The sequence below is a fragment of the Hippopotamus amphibius genome, chromosome 12, assembly GCF_030028045.1.
Source record: "Hippopotamus amphibius kiboko isolate mHipAmp2 chromosome 12, mHipAmp2.hap2, whole genome shotgun sequence".
NCBI classification, from domain to species: Eukaryota; Metazoa; Chordata; class Mammalia; order Artiodactyla; family Hippopotamidae; genus Hippopotamus; species Hippopotamus amphibius.
The window spans coordinates 44,319,841-44,344,513 of record NC_080197.1 but is presented as its reverse complement, the minus strand read 5'-3'; the positions used below and the strand labels follow the sequence as shown (position 1 = coordinate 44,344,513).

General features: G+C 45.3%; 1 protein-coding gene across 1 annotated transcript; it reads left to right on the top strand.

Moving 5' to 3' along the window:
* The first annotated feature begins 390 nt into the window (after window positions 1-390).
* On the top strand, window positions 391-23,066 carry SLX4IP (SLX4 interacting protein). The gene is given in 6 exon segments (XM_057702697.1): window positions 391-709; window positions 847-939; window positions 18,296-18,404; window positions 18,407-18,517; window positions 18,519-18,767; window positions 18,769-23,066. Coding segments are annotated over 6 exon segments (870 nt in total). The 5' UTR covers window positions 391-647; the 3' UTR covers window positions 19,015-23,066.
* The last annotated feature ends 1,607 nt before the right edge of the window (window positions 23,067-24,673 follow it).

Here is a 24,673-nt window from a genome sequence, read left to right as displayed (position 1 = left end):
AACGTCAGCTAAGCATCACTCCAAGGACAGGTAGAGGCAGCGTGGATGAATGGAGAGATGGATAGACAGTTGGGAGAAAGGGGCACGCAGGTCACACTTACCACTGTATAGTCCTTTCATCAAGTGTTGAGATGTCTGCTTCTGTGATTCATTCAGCCTTCCCCACCCAGACGTCAGCGGTTTTGCTTTAAGAAGCTGTAATAATAGATCACCATGACTGTGGTATAGTCATATCAGCTTCACTGTTGCACATTTAACCATTTCCTTAGGTTTGATCATTAATTGCTAATCGTGGCACAGCTGTTCTCGTAGCCTGGTTCGGATCAGGAGTTGCCCTCCAGTGTAGGGGAACCTCTCCAAGACCAGGTGACTGAGGTGAGAACATTGACAAGTCATCTTTTCAGATTTCCTTCCTCTTCCTGTGTAGGTCTGAACACTCATTTCGTAGATGTTGATGCTGTTTCTCAAATGTGAGTTTTGAACAGAGAACAGCACACTGACAGAGAGGGAAAGCTTTAAAAGCCCTGCCTGGGGGTTTCGTGAGAGAGCTACAATGGTCCAGGGGCTCGGATGGACCAGTTTGCAGCCTCCTCCGCAAGCCCTGCCTGGGGGTTTCACGAGAGAGCTGCGATGGTCCAGGGGCTCGGATGGACCAGTTTGCAGCCCGCTGCGCTTGTCCGGTGCCGTTGATGGTAAACACGGGGAGGAGGTGAGGAGAGAGGGGGAGGCATGAGTCTGAGACATACGTGCTTGTCGCTTGACCTCAGCAGTCTGGGGCCAAGCCCTTCTGTGTTCGTAGTCTTTCGATACCTTTAGTAACGACGTGATTTGCTTCATGTTGCACAGGACTCCGGGTGTTTCCCGACAGATTTGTGGTCTGCGCAAGTCAGCTTGCTTGCATTCAGTCATGATCTTTTGGCAAGTCAGAGTGAAGAGTTGGTATGTATGAAAAAATTCTATAAGCAAATAAACCTGCTTAAATGATGAGTTACTGTAAAAAGTAGAAAAGAGAATTGTCATCTGTTCTCATTCAGCCGTTGAGCCTTCAGTGCATGTTTTAAGGGACCGAAGATGTCCTCCCTATTTTGCCTGATAATATTGATTAATGGATGGGCTTCTTCTTTTTCCTGAAGACCCCTTGAAAATTTAGTGTGATCAGTAGTATCTCTTCCATAGTAATATAAAATGAGAAAACACATATCACAAAAACTGTGAAAATGCTTATGATAGTATTTAAATGAAATATAAAGCATTCTTTAAATGAAATGAAGCAAAATCCGCATGTTTCCACTGGAAGCTTTCGTTGGGGTCAGTGGCTTTTGAATTTTAAATGTCAGTGAATCACTGACATTTTCATGAGAACCAGTACTTTTCCCCAGTGTGTTATTTCTCAGTTGATAGGCCTTGTTTTCTCTCTCTTTTCTCATGCTAAGGTTTGAGCTCCATCAGTCCCTGTTTCTGTTTCAGTGGGGTTCTCTGTGCAGACAAATGGATACTGAAAACTCACTCCTAATGTTATAGCTTACAGCTTTGTCTTTTAAGCTTAGCACATACATTTAAGAGTCTCCTTGGTGTGTGTTTGAGTGTGTGTGTATCTTGCAGCAGTCAAACAGCCCAATCTATCTGAACTTACCTCTGTACCAATTTTTTTTTTTTTCCATATTTTTGGACTTGGACTTGTGACTTGAAACTTTAACAAAGAGGAAAAAAATCTCACAGACGTTAAACCTGGACATGAAGTATGATACGATTATTATGCTTCTAAAATAATTTATGGGGATATTAGATTATCCCCATGTTTATTATTTTTTAATCCATTTGAAATTTGAAATTTGGCCCACGTGGTCTAAACCCAGCTTCTTATCTCATCTTAAATAAATACATAGGAAAAGTGTTTTAGAGACTAGAAGGGTGAACAGAGACCCAGGAAAAGTAAAGAGCAGAGAACTCAGATTTAAATTTAGATACCTTCATCTGGAGCAGATGAGCCCTTCAGAAAAGCCAGTGAGACACTTATTGCATCTATTAATTAAACCCTAAGTGAAATAAATATTTAATATTAAGTGAAATAAATGAAGCAAATCTGGTGAAAAGTATTAAAAGTTCATTTTTGAAGTATTTCTAGGATGTTATCTTAGTAAATTAACAAATACTAAAGTAGTTATGCGGATGACAAACAGCTGTAAGGTAATGTAGCCTAACTGATTCTCAGACCAATGAAGAAACTGATTTGTGGTTTGAGAAAACAACAATTAATGACACCACACAGTATTACTGTTTTCAGATGGAATACAGAAGAAATGAGATCTCGTATGGCATGTAATATTAATACTTAATATTTTAAATTATTAAGGGTGAGTTAAAACATCTCCATACAAATGAAATATTATCCTCCTTAGGGGCACTGGTATTTACACAGACGTAAGTTTCCTATCACTGCCGTCACATAAATCTTATAATCTGGAGGACGTCCTAAATGTTAAGAATTTTCATTCTGAAAAGTTGACTGGTCTGAGCCTTTTGTGTGAGCCAGTTCCATTTTCTTATCTTCAGAATGTTCTGGTACCCAGGGATAACTGTCGGAATTACCCAAGTTAGCGTATGAGAAAAGTGCCGTTTACCATGATCGTGAGGATCTTTCACCGTTTTGAGCGCTTCTCTTTAGATGTGGTTAGTCTTGAGCTGTCCTTTTCCCCACCTCTGACCATCCTTCCCATACACGCTTTCCCAGCCACATGTACACAAGTCAGCAGATGGCCCGCACCTTTGGACGCCTTCCTCCCCGGCGCAGGCTCCGTGCACCCCTCTGCATGGCCAGCCTGCCTGTGCGGCGCCCCCCCGCCCCCCATAGGCCTGGCTGCTTCCTCAAGCTCCTTCCTCAAGCTCCTTCTCCCAGAAGCGGTAACATACCCAGGTCACGCAGAGGGCCCGCTCTCCCACAAATGGCCCATCTCATCAAGGCCGTGGTCCTTCCATCACAAGCACCTTGGACTCTGTCCTCATTGATATTTGACGTCTGTAGAGCCCTCCAGTCTCAGCAACTTAAGGATCAGTAAACAGTGCTTCCCTCCCAGAATCACCTTCTGCCCAAGAAAGGGCATTCTCAACTCCCGTTATACACTTCAAATGCCCAAAGCCAGTGAGCTCTGGTTCTCCTCTTTGTATCCTTTGATCATGCTTATATTCCTTAAAGGAATTTTTCCACCAGTTCACACTGATACTCGCCTAAGGGCCAGGTCCATCTCCTTGTCTCCAGCAACGTCTGACTGGTCGAGGCCTGGGGAATGGGTTCCTGAGCATCTGTATTGGAGGTGCTTCTTTGGTATAAATGTCAATTATTTTTTCTGTAACTGTTTACTGAACTCCCTCTTCCCCAGCCACAGAAGTGATAGGGGTGAGTCGGTACCTGGGCAGCATCTGGGGCGCCTTACTTGTGCTGTCTCCTTGAGTAGAGATGGCCTTTCTCTTGCCCCCCTTTCCTTTCCTTTCCGTTCCGTTCCATTCCGTTCCTTTCCTTTCCTTTCCTTTTTCTTTTCTTTTCTTTCCTGGATCTTCGGTGTCTAAATGACAGTTGGCTAGGAAATCTCACAGTGCCTATTCAGAGGTGCTCTGCCTGGACACAGGGAAGCCAGCTGCACTCAGCTCCCAGATTCTTAAAGGTGGCTGCATGAAAGAACCACTGTTCCACATTGAGTGGCACAGAGGGAGTGATCCCCCACCTTTGGGGACAGAAGGAGTGCAGCCAATGCTAACCCCCACCCCCCAGCACCAGGGAGGTCTGTCACCCCCCATCCACGAGGGACTCCATGCAGGGAGGTGCTCTGTGTTGCAATAGCTCTGCCCTGAGTGCCCACGCGCCAGGGATGTGGGACTCATGATGTGTACTTTGGGAAGAAAGGGCATTATTACAAGATGAGTCATTGTATTTTCCTTACTACAGTTTCTCATAAGAAATCTTGAAACCCTCATAGCCTCAGTTTGGGACCTATTGCTAGAAATGGAGTTGGGAAGCCTTTTTGCAAGTTTTTACCTTTTTTGCAAGTTTCCTAGTTTTGTCTTCCCCTCACCTTCTTTTCCTTAGAAATACTAAGAGCAGAAAGTAAATTTGTATCACAGTCAGTACACCCACTCCAGCCATATTTTCTTTCATGTGTACAAACCCAAGTCCCTATGTAAAGACTGCTCTCTTCCTCGGTTGTAAAGCCTGGGGGACTTTGGGAAAGTTAAAATTGTTTATCATTTTATTATTCTTTTATTAAAGGAAATAACCAATAATAACCAAAGCCATAACTTTACTTTCCAAAGTAGTAACTTTATTGTGTAAATAATCACAGAACTCTGTGTGTATCTGGGACGTTTTAGAGTCAGCACAGAGCTGCTGTGTCATACAGCATTGGTCGCAGCCACTCCTAGTCTCCGGAGACCCTTCCCATCTGTTCTTCCCATCACATTTTCACATAATTTGCTGAGTGCTAGCTCTGGCAGGCACTGGGGAAACAAGGAAACAAAGTGTTCTTGTCCTCAAGGAGCTTCCAGTCTGGCAGATCAAGGGTACTGAAGGTGACCCTGGTGACCCAAGAGTTGTAATTCAAATAGAGCCTCCTTTTTTCTTAAAGACGTATCCGTTCTGTACTTTAATGGTTGGTTCGGCTCCTCTCTGCAATTCGGGAGGAAAGTCCAAAATTCTAAGTTACTTTCTTTTAAACCTAAGCTGTAAAGGTCTGTGATTTGCTGGGAAATGAAAAAATGGCATTCATTACTAGTGCTGCAGAAAAGTGGATGTGTACGTTCAGATAATTGGACTCTCTGCCTCACCTTCATTTGAGCTGTGGCCAAGCTGTGAGAACAGCTGTCAAGATTCTTCCGAAAATGCTAGGTCGTCGCCGGAGCGTGCTCTCGGTGGAAGGATGGCCACACGCCCGACAAGAGACAATATCTACACACTGAAGTGAACATTTCTCCTAAGTCAAACTACTGTTTGATGTTCAGGAATCCTCTTTCTAGTTTATGAGTATAAACTTGAAATGCAAGTGAGTCTAAAGAAGCAGTAAACTGCCCTTGCCTGGGTTATTTTTAGCTTGGCTGTCATATTTCTCAGCTGTGCGTAACTGAACCTCTGTGGGCCTTAGACCTCCTTCTCAGTCAAGGGGGAGGGTATCAGATTATCTCAGAAATCCTTTCTCACACTGAATTTCTATCAGAGAAAGCAGATGAAAATGTAGGTAAATAAAAACCACAAAATAATTTAGCACAAAAAGAGCACATTACTTGTAGCTTTAAAAATTGTGATTGAAAAAAAATTCAGGGGAGAGTTATATTTTAATCTTAAGAAAGATAAGTAGAAATTATAAGGAAACATTTCAGGCCTGAAGTTTTTAGACAAGAAGAAATAAACAACAGTTTATGCACTAACTTCTATACCTTGACAACAGAATTATTTAGCTTTCATGAGGAAACTTCTGCATAAGTTTAAAACAGATCATTCAAGAAAGGAACTTCTTTTTGTACCAAAGAAATAAGTAGCTGAGGATTTTTCTAGGTTTCTCCTACTGTATCTTAGACTTTAAGAACCCATTCTTCTTATCTTATTGTATTTCCTAAACAATGCTAGTGGTAAATTTCATGGAAGCCATTAACAAGAGATTCCTGTAGCACTAGGAAAATTTCCTTGAGTGGGAAGAGGTCATCTCCATATTTCACATTTCCCACAGTGTTCTGAACTTAGTTTTTTACTTAATAACTGCTTACCAAAATTGTACGTGTTCATTGTACAAAAAACTTTAGAATCGAAATATATACCAAGGAAGTAAAAATTACCCCCAACTCCCAACCCAAAGATAGCCTCTGTTAATGATCTAGTCTGTACTCCTCTGTACTTCATACTTGATGACTGAGGTCGGTCTGTATTTATTTTAACTAGGACCCATTCATTTGTGAATTGTGTGTTTATGTCCATTTTTCTATTGGTATTTTTGTATTTCACAAACGCCTTAGTATATAAAAACTTTCTTACATAGTAAGGAAAATAACTTTCAGTGAGTTTATCATTTACTTTTCAATTACATGACGTTTTTGCTGTGTGGTAGGTGTCTGTGTCCTCAGGAGGGCCTGTGGGTGGGCTGGGTAAGGGTGGGAACTATAGTAGCATCCATCACCCGTCTGTCCTTCCCTGTGTGGACTGGCAGGTGGCTGACCCTAAAGAAGATGCTGGGGGTGGGGGGGGGGGGGGGGATGAAGGTGCTCTTGGCTGGTCTGGTATGTCTAGAATGCTTTTTCTACACAGTGACAGAGACCATAAGAAAATTTTTTTTCAGGGACAGTCATTTTCTTTAAGATCAACTATCCTTTGCTTGTATGTTACAGTAACCTAAAGCTTTATTTTCCTTTCCTAATAATAAATTCTCCCAAGTGATTAGCCTGCAGTATTTGTGAATGAGATGTCTCCTGCCCCCTCCCCCGCCACCCCCACCCCTCCCCCGCCACCCCCACCCCTCCCCCATCCCATCCCCAGCCCTCCAAAGGAACCTGCCCTTTGCTGGGTTAGAACAGGTATAATAGACAAGTTAGGATAGGACATATCTTGGTAAGAATAGTTAGATAGGGAAGTTGGAATAGGATATACTTGGGCCCTCTAATCCTTTGTGCCTTTACCCCATAATGTCCCTTTCCTGTGAGAGACTTATAATCTCCCTTTGATGACACTTAGATGATTGACTGAATTTTAAAATATATGGCAGGGAGTAGAACAAGCGAAAAAGAAATCAAACATGAAATTATAAGACCTGACTCTGACCACTGCCTCTCCCCTCACTCACTTGATGGCCTTGGACAAATCATCAGGCTCCTTGGAACATCTGTCCCCACACTTGCTAAGCAGAAGTAAAAGTGGAGGCTGTTGTGCGAGCCTTCCCAAGGATCAAGTGCGATGATGGATATAAAAATGTCTTGGAAGTTCTGACGCACCGATGCGGTGCTAACCATCATCATTCCCTTTCTTCCCCAAGAAGGGTTCATTTAAATGCCGTTAACACCACGTGAGCAGATAGCGGAACACCTCACCCTCTGTGCTGGAAATGAGGAAAATACCTGCCCGTGTGATTTTTTCGAGACGCTCAGCACTGTCATTTTTCATCTCCATTTGCCAACCCAGCTTCATTTTGCAACTATAAAAACTGAAGTACCAAAGAGTTAAGTGACAAACCTCCATTTAACCAGCAAGTCAGTGATGGACAAAGGGATACAACAAGAGCATAAGCTCCTGACCTCCCGGGGCAGCTCCGTTAACCACCGTCTGAGAAGGAGGAGGAAGAGTAGAGACCACCCAGTTAAAACCCCTTTCATTTCCAGCAGCTGCCAGTAGACGCCCAATGAGTCCTTGCCTTGGAGGAAGGACCTAGTCACAGCTCTAAGGTACAGAGGAGTTGGGAAACGGCAGATTTCTCAGGCCGAGTTCCTAAAAGCACACATGGCCATCAGAACACCCACGGCGACAGCACAGACGGAGTCAGTGTGCGAGGGGATTATGTTGGGAAAGTTCACCAGTAAACAGATGATTTAGAATTCAGTGCTCATTTTCCCAAGGAAGCAGTGCCGTACACGGGGTGAGGTTCCCAGACGAGTCCGCAGAAGTCTGTTACTATCATGAGATTGGAGACTTGGAAAGGGGGTCGCGCTGTCTGTGTTCAAGGGAGATGGGAAGAGCTGTTCCTTCTGCATCCCTGGGCAGAGGGCCAGCTCTGAGCAGAATTGTGAAATAAGACAGTCATCTGCGATGCCTTCCCTCTGGCTTTCACGCCTCTTTCCCACCGTGATCAGGGCCACAGCAGGCCCTCCCTGGCCGGTCCTGCCACCTGCCTGGCTGCCTTTCACATTTACCCACCTCCCTCCTCTCCCATCCTGTCCAGACCCACGTGCTCGGCCACAGCAGATGTCAGGGGAAAGATCACCACCACAAACAGAGGGCTGACAACCTTCCTGCGGGTGTTGGCATTTTTCAACCACAGGCCTCTGAGGGAAGGTATTTTTGAGTAAGGAGACCTCCAAGAGTAGAGTAGTTCTGCCTCGGGTAATTGCCATTAAGTTTCTCTCTATTTTTCACAGCTATTTCCCTTCAGCTTTTAAACTGGGCATTTTTAACCTATGAGTCATGAATTAGCTGAAGTTTTTTTTTAAAGTGGTATGTATTTTTATGCTTTTCTGGCCAAAGTGCAATAGCTCTCACTCAATTCTTAAAGTGGTCTATGAGTACTCTCCCTTCTTAAGAAGCACTGGTCCCAAACTTACAAATTCTTTTCAGCATCCAAGTTTTCTCACACTTGTGTGGCACCAGAGACTCAACTGTGGGGCCCAGGATTGCTTAGGATTTATTTTTAGGGTTAGGTAAGTGTAAACTGGAAAATCCCTGTGAAATGTGTACTTCCTGCAAAATCACTTCCTTGATTTTTTTTTCCATTGATTTCATTTTCAGGTTAACATTCTTTGCAACTATTTTGTTGGTACTTCCCTAGATCTGCACAAGATAGTTTCATAATCATCAATCCAGAAGAAATGAAAACTTTAAAAATTATTAAAAAAAAAACAAACACTAGGGTATCTGCTACTAACCCAAGTGGCAGCATCATCCACAAGGCTGTGCTGCCCTTCCTCTTGCAGACTTGTCCTTTCGTGGGAGGGCAGAGAGATGGAGGGACGGGGGGTCGGAGAACCCTAGTGAAGCGGAAAGGCTTGCCCCTCACTGTGAGAATTGGGCAGATGACATGACCTCTTGGTGTCAGTTTCCTCATCTCTGAGATGGGGGAGGTCATGCCTGCCTGGTGGGCATCTCATGAAGACTGGTGCCTGTACCGAGTGCTTTGTTTGCAGCGTATCAGTACAGACCTCCTCCGTCATTATCGCCTGTAGAGAATACGGCTTCAGGCCACGGCGGGATTCATGAGATGCCACTTTCCTTTTCATTTACCTCTTTTCACTTTGGTTCCTTTGAGCCAATACATGCATGTATGTTTCTGCACTTTCTTGCAATCATTCGTTACTACTCTGTCCCATCTGTTTTGTCCTTTTCACTTCCTTCCCTTATTAAATACCGAATAATTTAAGAAAATCTTAGAAGTGAAATTTGGGAAGAAGACCTCTTCCTCTTTTTAAGACGTGTGGCTTCTGCGTGGCCGTGTTGCGTCACCATCTAAGGCTATGGCCATTGTCATATTTCATGGTCTGCTTGGGCTGCTTCTCTGTGAGTAGCTCCTTTTGTGTCAGGTCACACTTCACCATGTGGATGCTCCTGGAAGTCATCAGGTATCACACTAGAGTACGAGCATAACTTTTGTTTTTGCCTTATTATTATAAAGTCATGAAGAATTGGAAGTAATTCCAGTTTTTTACTTTAATATTAATATTTGCTGCCCCATATAAACTGATAATATATTACCTTTGCTCTGCTTTTATTATTTGCAGAAGGTTTTTATTGTTTGCTGAGGGTAGACACATACAATAACTTATTCAGTGCAACACGCAGAGGATAGATGGTATCTGTCTCGAACCTTTTAGTTTTCAAGGGAGAGGAAGGTCAGCTCTAAGTGGCTTAGGGAAAAAAAGGGAGGTTTCTGGCTCTTGTGCCTCAGAAGCCCAGACTTCAGGTATGTTGATCAGAGGACAAGGATTTATATCAGGACTGTTTCTCCCTGTCGGTTGGCTCTGCCTTCCACCACTTGGCTTCATGCTCAGCCTGTATGTGGTGGTTGGTCCTGGCAGCCCCAGGTTCATGGGAAATGAGGGAGGCCCCTTCCCAGGCAACTGCAGCCCATGGGTCTCTATGAGGCTTGTGAATTCTGGACCCTGATTCGCCTGGCCAGGGTCACAGGCCCACTTCTGGAGTCAGGCTTGGAGATGAGGCCTCCTGAAAGGCATAGATGTTGGATGGACAGTGGGGACATGATTCCCTAAGTGAAAATCAGTTTGTTTCCAGGAGATGGGTACGTGCTCACTATGTAGCTATTATCTCCCCCTCTTTTTAAAAACTAGGCAAGGACTTCCCTGGTGGTGCAGTGGTTGAGAATCCGCCTGCCAATGCAGGGAACATGGGTTTGATCTCTGGTCTGGGAACATTCCACATACCGTGGAACAACTAAGCCTGTGCACCATAGCTACTGAGCCTGTGAGCCACAACTACTGAAGCCCATACACCTAGACCCCGTGCTCCACAAGAGAAGCCACCGCAATGAGAAGCCCAAGCACCACAACTAGAGAAAGCCCATGTGTAGCAAAGACCCAGTGCAGCCAAAAATAAATAAAAATAAAATAAAAATCAGAATTAAAGAGAGAGAATATTTTTAAAAAATAGATGAGGAAACTGATGTTCAGAGAAGATAAGGGGCTTGTCCAGATGCCACAGTGAGATAATGACCTAGGGAAGCTGGACCCTTGGATTTCTGGCTCAGTGTCCTGCACCCTTCCTCCGTCCCCATGTCTGACCAGGATGGCAGATGACCCCCAAGGCACAGTGCAGGGAGTGCTGCACAGGGGCCAGGCCTTCTCAACTCAGTCTCGCCCCCAGCTAAATGTGTGGCCTTAGACCCTTAGTATCCCGGGTCTCCTATCAAATAGGGACACTGCCTGTCTGCCAAATACTCAGTGAGGCCCCGGTGCGATGTAGGGAAAGACTTTAATCATGTAAGTTTGCTTACACGAAAAGCATCCTTCGCCTTCTTGCAAACCCACGTGGTCTGCACAGGTGTCAGATTTACTTTCACAACAATGTCGAGAAAACGTGTTCAGTGCTTTCCAGTTTCCAAAGTGTGTTTCATACCTCTTGCTGCATTTAAATTCCCTAAACAATCATGAACCAACTATGAGAGGCTTCAGGAACTGGGCCTGGGACAAGCCACCAAAGGGGTGCCGTTCCTTGGCCTCCGTCCCTCTCCCCTCCGTGCTCCACTCACATCCCAGGAGGGGTAACCCAGTCTGATCAGTTCTAGGCATGTGGGTCTCAGCAGATGTGATTGCGAGGAGCTCAGATACAGTCACATTGTGAAGGAACTTAAGGCTCTCTATTCTAATAGTCCGTGAATTGCCCACTTTTAAAATATCCTGGTTGGATTGTTAGCTGTTTTCATTTGAAGAAAGTAAAACAGAATCAGAAGAAACTCGTGTATATACATGAGAAAGTAGATCCAGCTCTCAAAAGATGAAGACTGAGAGTACCATATAACTATGGTAAGTGTTTCTGTGAGAAGAACCTTGACAGCACTGAGGATCTTTTTTTCCCCTCCTCCCTTTATTGCCTTCATATCTGGCAGGATGTTCTACAATCCTGGAAACGAGTTTGGCAGGATAACTTCTGCCATACTTTCCAGCCGGGGCTGTGAGGGGGGCCAGGGCACCGGGCTGCGGGCCGGCAGTGCGGCTGGCGTGAGCTGTGACGCTGGTGCCCATGCAGGGTCAGCCGGATCTCGTGGCCCCCAGGATTTACCCCCCTAGACTGACACTGATATCCTGGGGGCCTGGGAGCACGAGGTTCCCGTCAGAAGCCATGCTGTCAGGTGAGCGGTGGGATTGCCTTCGTGCCCCTTGTCCATGAGTGGAGTGTGTTGATCCAAAAACTCCTGGCCTCCCCAGTCTGTTGTGAGGGTAACACTGGTGAATACGCATAAAGCTTCTGAAACAGTGCCTGGCACTCAGTTGCAGGGTGGCACGTGGTAGCTGACCACATCCCGCCAGGTATACCTGTCCCAGAGTCATCCCTGACTCACCCTCCACTACCCACCTCCCCAGTCCAGCTACCACCCCGTTTCTCTGCTCCTGCTTTACTGCAGCACACTTCAGAAGTGTTGTCCGCATCTGTGCTGACCAGTACCGTGGCCACTGGCCACATCTGGCCATTAAGCATTTGAAGGGTGGTGGGTGTAGAATCCACCCCAGGTTTCAAAGGCAGGACAAAAATATAAACTCTCTCAATAATTATATATTGATCCCATGTTGTAAAGATAACATTTGGAGTTAAATAATGTATTATTGGAATCTAACGTCACCAGTTTCCTATTACTTTTCCGTGGGTCTGGAAGATTTAAGGTTACCTGTGCAGCTCAGGTTATATTTCTACTGGAGAGTCCTGGTCTCCACTCTGCCTCCACTTCACCCTTGAACCCATTCCAGGTATACTTGGGTCTCAGTGCTTCACCAAAAATAGCTTCTGTCGGGTCACCTTCTGTTGGTCAGTTTTCACTCCTAATAAGCTCAGCGTTTCACATGGTTTTCACTTTCAGTGAAGCCCTTTCTTCTCTTGCCTCCAGGGCCACCATGTTATGTTGACTCTTCTCTTTCTTCACGAACGATTCCTTCTCAGTCTTCCTTCCTGAATCCTCCTCGTCTTCTCAGCTTCTTTTTGCTCATCCACACTCACTCCCCCCGAAGCTCATCCAGACAGGTGCTGTTAAATACCTTCTCTGCGGACTTGCCAGCCTTGTGTCTGCAGAGAGAACTCCCCTCCTGAAAGCTGTAGCTTGACCGCCTGCTCAGCGTCTCCATTTTTCATCCAGGACAGCTCTCAAAGCTTATATGCCTAAAACGGATTTCTCGGTTTCACTTCCCCAAGCCTGCCTCTCCCCAGTACTTCCAGTATTGATAAAGGGTAACTTCCTTCATCCAGTTGTTTAAACCACAGATCACAGAGTTATTCTCGACTTTTTTCTTCCTCTCACTCCAGTCCATCAGCCCATTCTGTTGGGTCTCCTTTCGACTTATATTTCCAGTCAAAGTACTTCTCACCAGCACCTGCCTTCCCCAAGACCTATCATCCTTGAATGGGCCACTGCAGTAGCTTCACAACTGGTCTCCCTGCTTCCACCCTTGTCCTTCTGTTATATCCAAGGTGATCCTTTTAAAATACTAAGTCACTTTTCTTCTTGGAACCTTCCAATGGCCTTACCATCACACATTCACACACACACACACACACACACACACACACACACACACACACACACACACACACACACACACACACACCCCCTCTTTCCTGCTCCCTGACCCCTCCCCCTGGTTTGAAGTACTGTTTACCATAGAGGCTTACTCTCCACTCAGGTCTCTGGGTGAAGCATACCTTGTTACCTACCACAGCCTTCCTTGACCACCATATCTAAAACTGCATCCCGGTGACCCTTTAGAGGTTGATTTCTCCTCATCACATCATCACCACCTGACATTGTGTGGTTTTTTTATTGTCTTCCGTACTGGGATGGAGACTCCATGAGAGGAAGAACATTTTCTGTGGGTCCACGTGTTTTTCTGCAAGGACCTCAAACAACGCTTGGTGCAGAGTTCAGTGGTGCCTGATTGGATGACGGCTTGGTTTTCAATTCCATGCCCCTAAGGACAGAAGTTTATTAACTCTGCTGGGTGTCAGAATCACTGGGGAACTTGCTAAAATGCACCTCGCCAAGACCCAAATGCAGTAGATTCTCGGGTAGAATCCTGGACATTTTTGAACAAGCTCCCCAGGTGATCTTGGTGCCTGGCATACCTGGGCCACCCTGTGCCAGACGCTGCCTCTGTGTACAGTTTACATTTGTGTACCTGTTGAGTGTTGTTTCCTGCGAATCAGCAGTCCTTGAGTCACCTGGGAACCTCAGTATAGATCTCCTAGCCCCACCGCAGATCCTGTGACTCAGAACTTCCAGGGATGGGTCCTGGGAATCGATGTTTTTGAAAAGCGCCCTCAGTGCCTCAGGTAATAGCTAACCATCCCACTAGCCTTTGGGAGGCTTGGCTATGTTTTATAGACTCTTGAGGAGGATATAAACTTAAGAACAGGTATTTTTTTTTAATGTCTTTTTAGGTCACCTTCACTCCCCATCCCTCATTAATCCAACAGTGTTCTGTTAAGTCGTTACTCAGTAAGTCACCGTGGAGTGGATACATTCTTGATTCATCCACAATTTCAACTTGCTTTGTAACTTGAACATCCCCCAGTATTTCTAACTGTCAATACATTTCAGCCCAGCTCATTCTGGTGGGTACTCTCTTTGTAGTCCTTTCTGCCCAGGAATTTAAAATATGTTTCCCAGGTCAGACCAGACAGCCTTGGGGGTAACGTCTACCCCCCATCATACTCAGACACTCACCACTGGACCTGTGCTTGGGAGTGTGGGCTTTGGCTGTCCTCAACTTCGGGTGTGCCTGCTGGTCTCCAGAGCATCCCCAGGGATGGAGACAGGCCTGACCCCTTGCTCTGGGCTCCTGCCTGGGCTGTTCAAGCTGCTAAGGGCAGTATCTCCCTAATTAGACTTCTGGACCTGGTAGCCTTGCCCTACTTTTGTTTGGTTTCTCCCCAGAACTGTTATACAGACACACCTTTACAGGTGGACATTTTTAAAACTAAAAGTCTCAAAGTATTACCAAAGATAAATAAATGGGGGCGGGGGGGCGGGGCTAGGGAATGATCGTTGTAGCATTTTCTTCCTCAGCTAGACTCAGAGCTAGCATCTGGGTTGTGGAGAGTCATTGATGCTTGATGATGGCCCAAAGCCATCCTCTTGGTTAACCTGTGTCTTAAATCCTGAGTCCCCGTGGGGTGCTCGCCCTGGACTTTGGATGGCCTACCAGTAGCCTTTTTGATCATGTTGGGTTTGTCTGTGTTCTTCGCAGAAGATGTCAGGGTCCTTAGTCACACAGAATCTGAAAAGAAGCGGTGTCATCCGGGTAAGCCCCGGAGGCACTCGCCGCCTTTTCAGCCTTAAGGGTTTTGCTTATGGATAAGCCACAGTTGCATTTTGATGCCAGATGTGAGAAGGCATTAGTAAGCAGGACAAGTCCCTTGGGAAATCCTCCTCCCAGGTGATAGCTGCTTCCTCTGGAATACTTGGTTGGGGGGCACTGGAGGCTGCGATTTAGTGACAAAGGGGAGTGAATTGACCCTAAATGTAAGAATGAGAGATTTCTAATGAGACCTGACAGTTCAAGGGCTGAAGGAGTCTAATCTCTTTTTTCCCCTGCCCACCCAGTCTGCATACAAATGTAAATATGCCTCCTTCAACCAATTGCCAAATGTGGTTTTAATTTGTAAGCTGGAGACCCCGCCTCGCCTTTCTTTCCTTCCTTCTTTATTTTCTTTCCTTCTTTCTTTCTTTCTTTCTTTCTTTCTTTCTTTCTTTCTTTCTTTCTTTCTTTCTTTCTTTTTCTTTCTTTCTTTCTTTCTGAAAAATAGGAAGTCACAGGTTTTGCACTTTTTAAACTGGATATTTCCTTCTGTCACTGTCACTCTTTCAGTTGTTGTTTTTTGTTTTTCTTTTTTCCTTCCAAGGACATTTCCCCCATTGTTTATTGTCAGAGGAATTCGGGATGAGAGTCTATTGTCCTGTTCTGTAGAGATGTTTTTGAAGTTCCCATAGAAAATGCACAGTGCACTTTAAGTTTAAAAAATAAATAAAGGCAGCAGTTGAATCGAATATGAGATGCAAAGCGTGTCGCTATCACGGCGTCATAGGTTATGTGGCCTGTGCTGTATCCATTGTTGTTATTTATGACCCTGTCTGCCTGCATTGTCGACTTCTTCCAGCCTTGGGGAATTTACATCATTCCTCATAGCAAAAGGCTTTCTGGTTCCCACAGAGTTTTCAAAGCCTGACTCATGCTCCTTATGTTAATTGTTCAGCTCTGAAAATACAGCACTTACAGGGTGTGGTTGTAAGGGGAAAATCTACTGTACTTATAGGGCATGTTTAGAAGTGTTTCACACATAAATCTCAATGTCTCTCTCTCTCTCTCTCTCTGTCATGTAACTTTTTTTTTTTTTTGTCATGTAACTTTTAAACCAGCTCTTTTCGGTCAACTCGTAAGTCTTAGGGGAAAGAAAAGGGACAAGCATCAAAATGCATTATAATCCAATAAAACCTATTGTATTCTGTTCACTGACTCTTAAAATTGGCTTGGGTTATAACTGGACCTGACTCTGAGTGACATTGGTCCAGGTCTGAACCAAAGGCTGGTACTCAGTGGTGCAGGGCAGTGATTGGACGAAGCTCACGGCATTGCTCTGTGGGACACCCAGGCATCACAGTGATGGCTGCCACTGACCAGGTTCTCTGGGGCTGTCATTCTTAATTCCAGTGTAGGTCTAAAGCAAGGACCTGCTGGTACCTTACCAATACCATTCCTTGTGGCAGCAGCATTTTACGATGGAATTTGATGGAGAAGCCTTCTTAGAAATGTATCAGAAAATGAAAGAAGTTAACACCTTGCCTGAATTATCTATGTGCTAACAAAAAGGAAACAACTTTCCAAAAGTAGAAATGGATCAATGTTAGCGACGGTTGGGAGGTTTTTACATTTTATGATTACTTCCTTATGAAGCTTCCAAGGGGACATGTAAGGATGGATGGATGGATGGATGGATGGATGGATGGATGGATAGATTAGATAGATAGATAGATAGATAGATAGATAGATAGATAGATAGATAGATAGATAGATAGGTAGGTAGGTAGATAGGTAGGTAGGTAGGTAGATAGGTAGGTAGATGGGGAACCTAAGAATTATCTAAAACCATAATAGTGCTTTCAGTTTAAGGGAAAAAACTCCCAGTGTTTTAGTAACCAAGAATTATAAGCTTCAGTTTTCAAAGTAACAGTATTGAAAGGCTTAACTCTTGCCCCTTCCTGTCTTGAGTATTGCAAAGGCTGTATTCTGTATTTTTGTAAACAGAGAAAATGTAAGAATTCTGAGGCTAATCAGGGTACAGACCAGTGTGCCACCAGGTGTCTCTGGAAGGTGAGGCCCACAGCCATGCGGCGGCCGGGGTTCTGCCTCTGGACGTCATCACGGTGGGCACGGGGATCCCACACACCAGCCGAGAGTTCCCAGAGGGTTTGGAGTCAGCGTCCTTTCCATCGTCCTTTCTCACTTGTTTCTGGCACACATTCTTGTATGACATGTGTGCTGGGAATCTAAGAGAACTGACAATTTATCAAAATGTTCTGGACTAAAAAAAATTAAAATAGCTTAACACTACGTAGTTACATCCAGTCCTCACTAAACAAAATCTATTTGCTGGGGCATTCGGAGTGGAACCGGTTTGCTTCCTGTTTAGCTAATAGATTTCTGGTTGAACCTTTGTTATCTTTTGGAATAGCTGGGAAGAGCTTGCCACGGAGCGTCGGAGGGTCCTGCTGAGTGTGCGGAGAGGCTGCTTCCTCCCAGCACAGAGCACAGGAGAACGCTCTGCAAGCAGTGTGGATCCCGTGGGTCTCCTTCTCCTCGCTCTGGGCTGTCTGGACCACCAGACACATGGCACGAGGTCTAAATTCAGCAGCAGTGCATGGACCCTAATCACAGAAGTCCCTCTGGCACTGACCCTACCCTAAGTCACAGACTGGCTTTTCCACCTTCCAGACTCTTCTTCTCTCACTTTCTGGACGGTGGGGAGCAAGGCCTTGCTTCACAGGTGTGTTGCAAGGAGTAATTAACGACAGGCACTTTAAAGATGAAAAGCACTGTTGATGGTGTCTCGTACAGCTTTCCGAGCAGCCCCAGACAGATCTGAAAAACTACACTCCTTTTCTAAGGTGGCTGTTCTGACCCTCATGTCATTGTGATAATCCTTGGACCCCTGATAGCAACAGTAAGAACACAAATATACCTATTGGCTCCCAGACTAAAGCTGAGCCTAAAGGAATATCTCAGCCCCAGTGTTTTGGGTTTGGTGGTTTACGAAACTTCCTGCCATTCACAAGGCTGCAAATGTACCCAGAGCCAAAGTCTCCCGCCTCTGAATTCTCCCTGGGCAGCTTCTGTCCTGCCCTCCACGCGAATTGCACACTGAGTGCAGTTTGCATTGTCTGTTGTGTGTGTGTGTGTGTTGTAGAAAAAGGGTTTGTGTATGTACAAGCATGTTCTTGTGCACACACGCACACACAGACAGCCTGTGCTTTGGATACGTTTGAGCATTTACCTCCGGGGAAAATCTCAGTGTGTTGAATGTAGGCAGTATTGATCTTTAACATCTGAAGGGAATGCCTCTCTGCCTTTGTTAAAATATGAACTCCATCATATGTCCTTTGATAACCCGGTGATTGATAAACAAAGGGTGTCCTAGGGTATTGCAAAATGTGACAGCTCTCTCTTGATGCGGTCTGCATGTAAACATACACTTGGGAAGGTTCCTGGATTGGCGGGGGCAGGCGGGAGGAGAAGGGAGGGTAACACATGCCTGCTGCCTAGAGTGTAAGACGTGTGACAAGGGGAATTTGGAGGAAACCAGGCCATTACAGCTTTACAAAACAAAAAAAATCTTTCTTTGCTTTAGTGTGAACAGAACTGAAACAAAAAGCAGCGTCGTGAGCAAATCACGGAGCAGCAGGGACAGTGTGGGAACATCCAGTGACTCAGTGGTTGCGGAGATAGCGCGGAGGAGGTGGGGGACAGCCAGGCCCCATCCAGCCCCCCATCCACGGGACAGGCAAAGGATTACATAAAGACAGCTGAGAGCCACCGGGGGCTTCCTGTTCCAGAGCTGGACAGAGTTCATCCGCCCCCCACCAGAAGGCACCCGCAGCCAGCAGAAACCTCAGCCTGGGGCGCGGCTAGAGACGGGGCTTCTACGCGGGAGCCCTGTCTGTGGCTGTGAGTCAGCATCCCCGGGTCCAAAACAAAGTCCACGAGGGGCCAGAACACAGCAGAAATGCAGGAACCGCGGCTGGGCGGAAGACGCCGACCACCGCAAGAGAGTTTCTCTTGGAAGTGATCGATTAGTCCCGAGGGAAATAATAGTGGAAAAGAAGCAGAGCTGTCAGGGTTTTGCCAACCTGAGAGCTGTCAGATCCGGGGTTACTTCTGAAACGAGATTTGGCAGAAACCGCATCTAATGAAGAGTTGCATGTTTTGGAAAACCTCTGCTCCAGACATCTTATGAAAAATAAGCCAGAGCAGGCACGGCAGACCAGCTCAGCCACAAGCACTGAAAGATTAGCTACGGTTCAGGGCAGCCCAACCAAGAAAAGAAAGAAGGACGAAAGAGGCCACTAACTTATGGAAGATTGCAAACGCGTAGTTGAGGATGTAGTGGCCAAGCCGGTGACAAATGAGCGTGTGTCTAGATGCCACGATTTTAAAGGAATTCGAATGATGATTTTACATAGAAAACATATACCTGCGTGGGGGTTTGCTTTCAAAGCAGTGGCCTCCGGGAGCCCTAGTGCTTGTTCTGACAGCATTGCTACTTTCTCCTTCACACTTTGTAACTCTCTTCAGAAACTTACTTGTCGGCGTGGCAGCGTCCGTGAAGGAACCACGTGAAGAACCCAATCTTGCCCCTCCTTTGTCACATCGCTGTGCGGACCACATGATGGGCCACAGTGCTGCCAGGCGGTTCTCCTGCCCTTCAGCCTGAGGAGGGCAGCAGTGGAGGAACAGGCTAGGGGTTCACTCCGTCTGCCTGTGGCTCCAGCATCGTGGTCTGAATGTGTGTAAGAAATGCAGAGCCTGGGCCCCACCCAGACCTATGGAACGAGAAACCCTGGGAGCTTCTGAAACCTGCCCAAGTTGGAGAACCACTGGACTGATTGGAGACTGCCTTGTGATGATTTCCTCCAGCCCGGTGATCCGGGCCTCCCGCAAGCGCCTCAGCGGGGCCGCGTGTGGACCTGCACCCGTCATGCTCCCTCAGACTTGTAAGGCACCTGGTTCAGTGTATGAGTCACTCTGTTCCCAGGTTCTTAAGCACGGTGGCCACAGGGCCCAGGGAGCTGTGACTTTACCCTAAGAGTTGCAGGATATTTGCATATAATTCAGCCCAGCGTAAGGGGAGGATATGGGAGAGGCTTGTTCTTGCTTGTAGTGCAGGCATGTCCCTGCCCCTGCCCCCACCTCCACCTCGAAGATCCTGGTTAAGTTCAGGACACACCAGCACCCAAGGGCAACTCATTGGCCAGAGTTTGCAGTTTTCCACTTGCCGGCTTCACGGGCAGTTTACGTTTCAAACCAGGAGCCTTCCGTTCGCAGGATCACCCACTGTTTTCTCTAGTGGGCTTGCTGAAATGTCACAAAGTGAATCATAGCAATGACTTATTTTGGATGGACACCTACAGTAGATATTCTTAACCCAGTTTTATTCTAAAATAAGGAAGAAATCATATTCAAAGGCCACCATCAAATGTGTTTTTTTTCCTACTCAACGTGGGGTGGTCCTTTGAAGTAGTACCTTCCTAGTAACAAGGAAAATCAAGTATATTCCCCAAAGTATAGGAGTTAGCAAAAAAGAACCCAGAAAAAGCCCAACAGAATAAAAGAGTATGGAAATAGACACAGTGTAAGTTCGTGGTTAAGATTAATTAGTGGTTTCTCCCAGCTCATTCTGTCCTTCCCCCATCTCCTTTCCCCACTTAGATTGTAGGGCAAGGCTCACTAAGAGGCAGCCGTATTTCCCGGCACCATTTTGGGTCATGACACTAAGTCTTGCCATGCCTGGCTGTGCGTGTGATGCTGTTCCTTTGATGTTTCAGACTCTTCCCGGAAACCTGTTTCCTTGCTATGGTCCCAGCCTCAGCATCCCCACCAGGAACATGGCCCCGCCCACTGATGTCCCTTCCTCTTCCCTCTTAGCTTTCTTCCTGCCCCAGGTGATTCCAGTCACGGGATTCTATGGAAGAGGGAGCCCAGTAGAATACCAACCACAGTGGAGCCAATTCCGCTCCTCCAGTAGGGGCAGACTGCACAGGGTGGAAACCTCCTGAGAAGGTGGTAGAACGTGGCCCATCCTGGGCCCCTCTCTTAGAGTGATCCTTATGCTAGATGTGCTCTTCACTGAAGACAGGACCACAGTGTGTCATTGAATCTTCTTAAACAGAAACAATTAGTGGGATAGTTGAAACAGAGAGGGCACAAATAATAGCCCAAGGGATAGGCCAAGAAACAGTGAGCTCCCTGAAAGAGTCTGGAATTTAAAAGAGCCATTGCAATGGCTGCTGCCTGCCCCAGAACTAGGAGATGTGTGAACTGGAGGCACCAGAGAAAGTTTTTATCTAGTTTTTACTTCGTTAACCTAGGCCTGGTGGTTAATGCCAATACTTGTACATTTAATGATTGTCCTTCAAGAAAAGTCTTGGTTTTAGAATTTGGTATATTTGTGTAAATAACAATGACTGTGATCTAGAGGGAAAATGGCACCTTTGGCTGTAGATTGACAGGGTCTTTCTCACAGCCATCAGGCACATGGGATTTTAACAGGATTAACAGAGGGACCAGCTCTCCGCTTCCACACGAGGGCATGTGTTTGAGGAATTTTGCCTTTGAGCATTTTCCTTCCACATGTCTGAAACACCCCTGGATTTCTTATTACTGGAGTGGTTGTTTGATTCTTTGGATATTTGGAAGTACAGAGGGGGAAAGGGCTGCCAGGTTTTTTTGTTGCTTATTAGGTGGGAAATGAAGAGTTGGTTCTCTACTGCTCGAGTGGGCGTGCTTTGATATTCTTAATAATCTTAATAATTCAGCATCTGCAAATCAGAGACCCTGTCAGTATTCCTAGTTAAAAAGAATAAGTTCTTCAGCCACTTACTTAATAACCCAAATTAAATGTGTATTCAAGTTCCTGTACCTCTGATGCTTGGAAGAAATATGGATCCAATTTGATTAATGTTATAACTTTGAACTCCTAACTTTCTCAGTGTCATGGCTTCTAAGTCACCTCCATGTGCTTTCAAATGACTTTTTAATAGATTGGTGTTGGTTTTTTTTTTTCTTCTTTTTTTTCATATGTCCATAAATGTCTGAGAACAGTCAGTGTGACTTGTCTTACACATTTTTCTTTTCTTTGCCTCTGGAGATTAACTGTCACCCAGATATGCGTATAAATTGTTAAATGCAAAGGAGCAAACGTTTCGGGAGAGAGGAGTAAATACTGCTTTTGTGTTCACTTGTTTTAAATGAAAAAAATAGGAAAATGTATCTCATTTTATAAAAATCAAGAGTCATGAAAACCCTCTGTATTTGGATTTTTGGAGAACATAGCTTCTCTCTGAGTAGGATACCTCAGGATATATCGTGGGGACAGCAGTGGGATCGCAGTTAGTTTGCTTGCTCTCGGTGTCATGTTTGGACTTTAGCATGAATTGTTGTACACTTCAGCGGCCTTTGATTTCAGAAAGAGCTCAGAGCAGGCGGAGCATGTAAGGAACGGAAACCTCCGTACCCAAGAGAGTGGCCTGGGATCACGGTGTGGCCATTCCCCACTTCCTTGAGTCCCTTCTTGGCAGCCCCCACGGCAGTGTTTCCACAAAACCCTGGTGAATGGCCTTCCGTTGGCTTTCCTAAGAACCAGAACCTCTCTGTTCAGCGTGCTGTGCTATGGCTTGAATATGGAAATCCTTTTAATTTCTTCTATTGTGAGGAATTTCCATGCTTGGTTTGTCAGGACAAGAGAGTTCAAACCTTATTATTGAAACACAGATGAATTGAAACATGTTGAAACAAGTAAGAAATCAAAGTTAAGCTGATTTCTGTCAAATAGTTTAAAGTCTTCCTTGGTACACAATAAATTAAGCATTGTAAAATGAAGTTAATTCAGATAATCACTCAGTCTAACTATATATATCATGGGTAATACAATTTATGGTGTAATTAAATTCTCAGAAATCTGCAGAACTCCCTCTAATTTGGTTTCTGTATTTACTTGACAAGGAACAAATGTATGTCAATGTGTAACGTAACAGAGGGAACGTGAGTGGATGAAATTACTGCCTTTAATTGTTGAGAACTGCTCAGTACTGGGGTTGGATGTAATCACATCAGTTGTATTGCCGTTACAGCTACTTATCAAAAACCTTGTTAATTAAACAAAAATCAGCGAAACCATACATTCGATCCCAAAACACCTGACCAGGCAACTAAAGGATTGGGTTCGACAGATTCCCCAGAATAAACTTTCTTCAATAAAAGCAGAAAGCCAAACCCTGCAGTCATCACCAGGAGAGCTCTCTTCTCCCGTTGGCCTTATCCTCTCATTTGTTTTGTTTAAACTACGAAAATAGTTTAAATAGTTGTGCATGCCTAGGGGATGAAACTAGTATGTAGTGTAAATGAACCTGTTTTATGAATAAAAAGTAAAATTTTTTTAAAAAGTAAATGAATGTATGTCACTTTTCTTTAAAGCGAGTTAATTAACCCCAAGGAATATACAGTCAAAATGCCCTTTTCTGAACATGCTATTTATAAAATTGTGTTCTGTTAGTTGGAGACTTTTTCCACCTTGAAGCAATTCTGAGGTTTCGAAGACGGTGTTAAAATAATCAAAGGAGCTCTTCATTTGAACCATTGGCCCTAAAGATTTAGGTCTGAAACACCCTGTGCGGGATATTGCGATTAAATTGGCAACTTCGGGTGGTCTCTGCAGTGCAGCTCTTTTTCCCACTTCTGCCAGTTGTGAGCTAAGATAGACTCCTCTCGTGAGGGGTTAAAGTATGTGACCTTGACTCCTTTCCAGAGAATCTTGACGTTTCCCAAGTGGATTCATTTCCATTTTCGAAGTGGATCTAGTCCTCATTCAGCACTGAGTGAAGCCCTGGGCTGACTTTCTCTGCACGGCCTCTTATGACAGGATCCCAGGCCTCTCTGGTTGCCTGTAAATATATTTCCCCTCGGATCCTGTACATAATTTTTCAGAAGCATTTCAATATCAGGTTGGAATAATGCATCTGAATAGCTAGGCATGAAATGCTGAGGACCACTGCACTCGATGAAGCAAAGCCCATTTCTCCTTGGCGTCTTGGTCATGGGTACCGAGTGGCCAGCCCAGAAAAGCTGCCCTGGCCTCCCTGGTGCTGCTCACAACCCTGCTGTTTTGCCACCGATTGGTCCCTGCATTTGGGGACAAGTCACTTAACCTCCAGGGCCTCAGTTTCTTCTTCTGTCAATCTCTGATAGTGTAAGCGCCACCCTTGGCTTCATAGGGTCCCGACGTAAGTGTACCTCTCCGCGTGCTAATTTCTCCATCCATTTAAAAATGGGTTCTTACACTGGACTTGGAATTACCTAGGTAGCTTCTAGGTAAATCAGAATCCTTGAGATTTGGCGTAGGCACTGGCAGTTTTAAAAGCTTCTCAAATTCTCAGGAGATGCCGTAGTTAAGAGCTGGTGTTTAAAAGTGAGGGTAGGGGCTTCCCTGGCAGTCCAGTGGTTAAGACTCCGTGCTTCCACTGCAAGGGGCATGGGTTGGATCCCTGGCCAGGGAACTAAGATCCCACAAGCTGTGCAGTGTGACCAAAAAATAAAGGGGGGGTGGGGGGAAGGTTTGTGTGTGTTTAAATACTAGATGTTAAAAGAGGCAGGGTCTACAGAGAGCTGAGTGTCCTTTAGAAGAGGGGCTTTGTGCAAATCAGAAATGGCCCCACTTTCAAACAAATGGGAAAGGCTTAGGTGACAAGTTTTATTCCTACAGAGAGATGCGTTCTCTTTTCTCCCAAAGGCCCCCCCACGTTAATTCTGCTGCTTTAGACCTGACACATCAGATCCCAGCTTCGTCTGCACCAGTGCTGAGAAATTGTTACCCTTGTAACGAAGATGAGTTTTAAAGCACCTAAATAATTGTCTGGGGTTTGCCTTTGATCCATGATCATTAATATCGTTAATAAGCTTTCTAAAAGTGCATGTGAATCTCAAGTTCGCATTTGGCAGCACAGTGGAAGAAAGA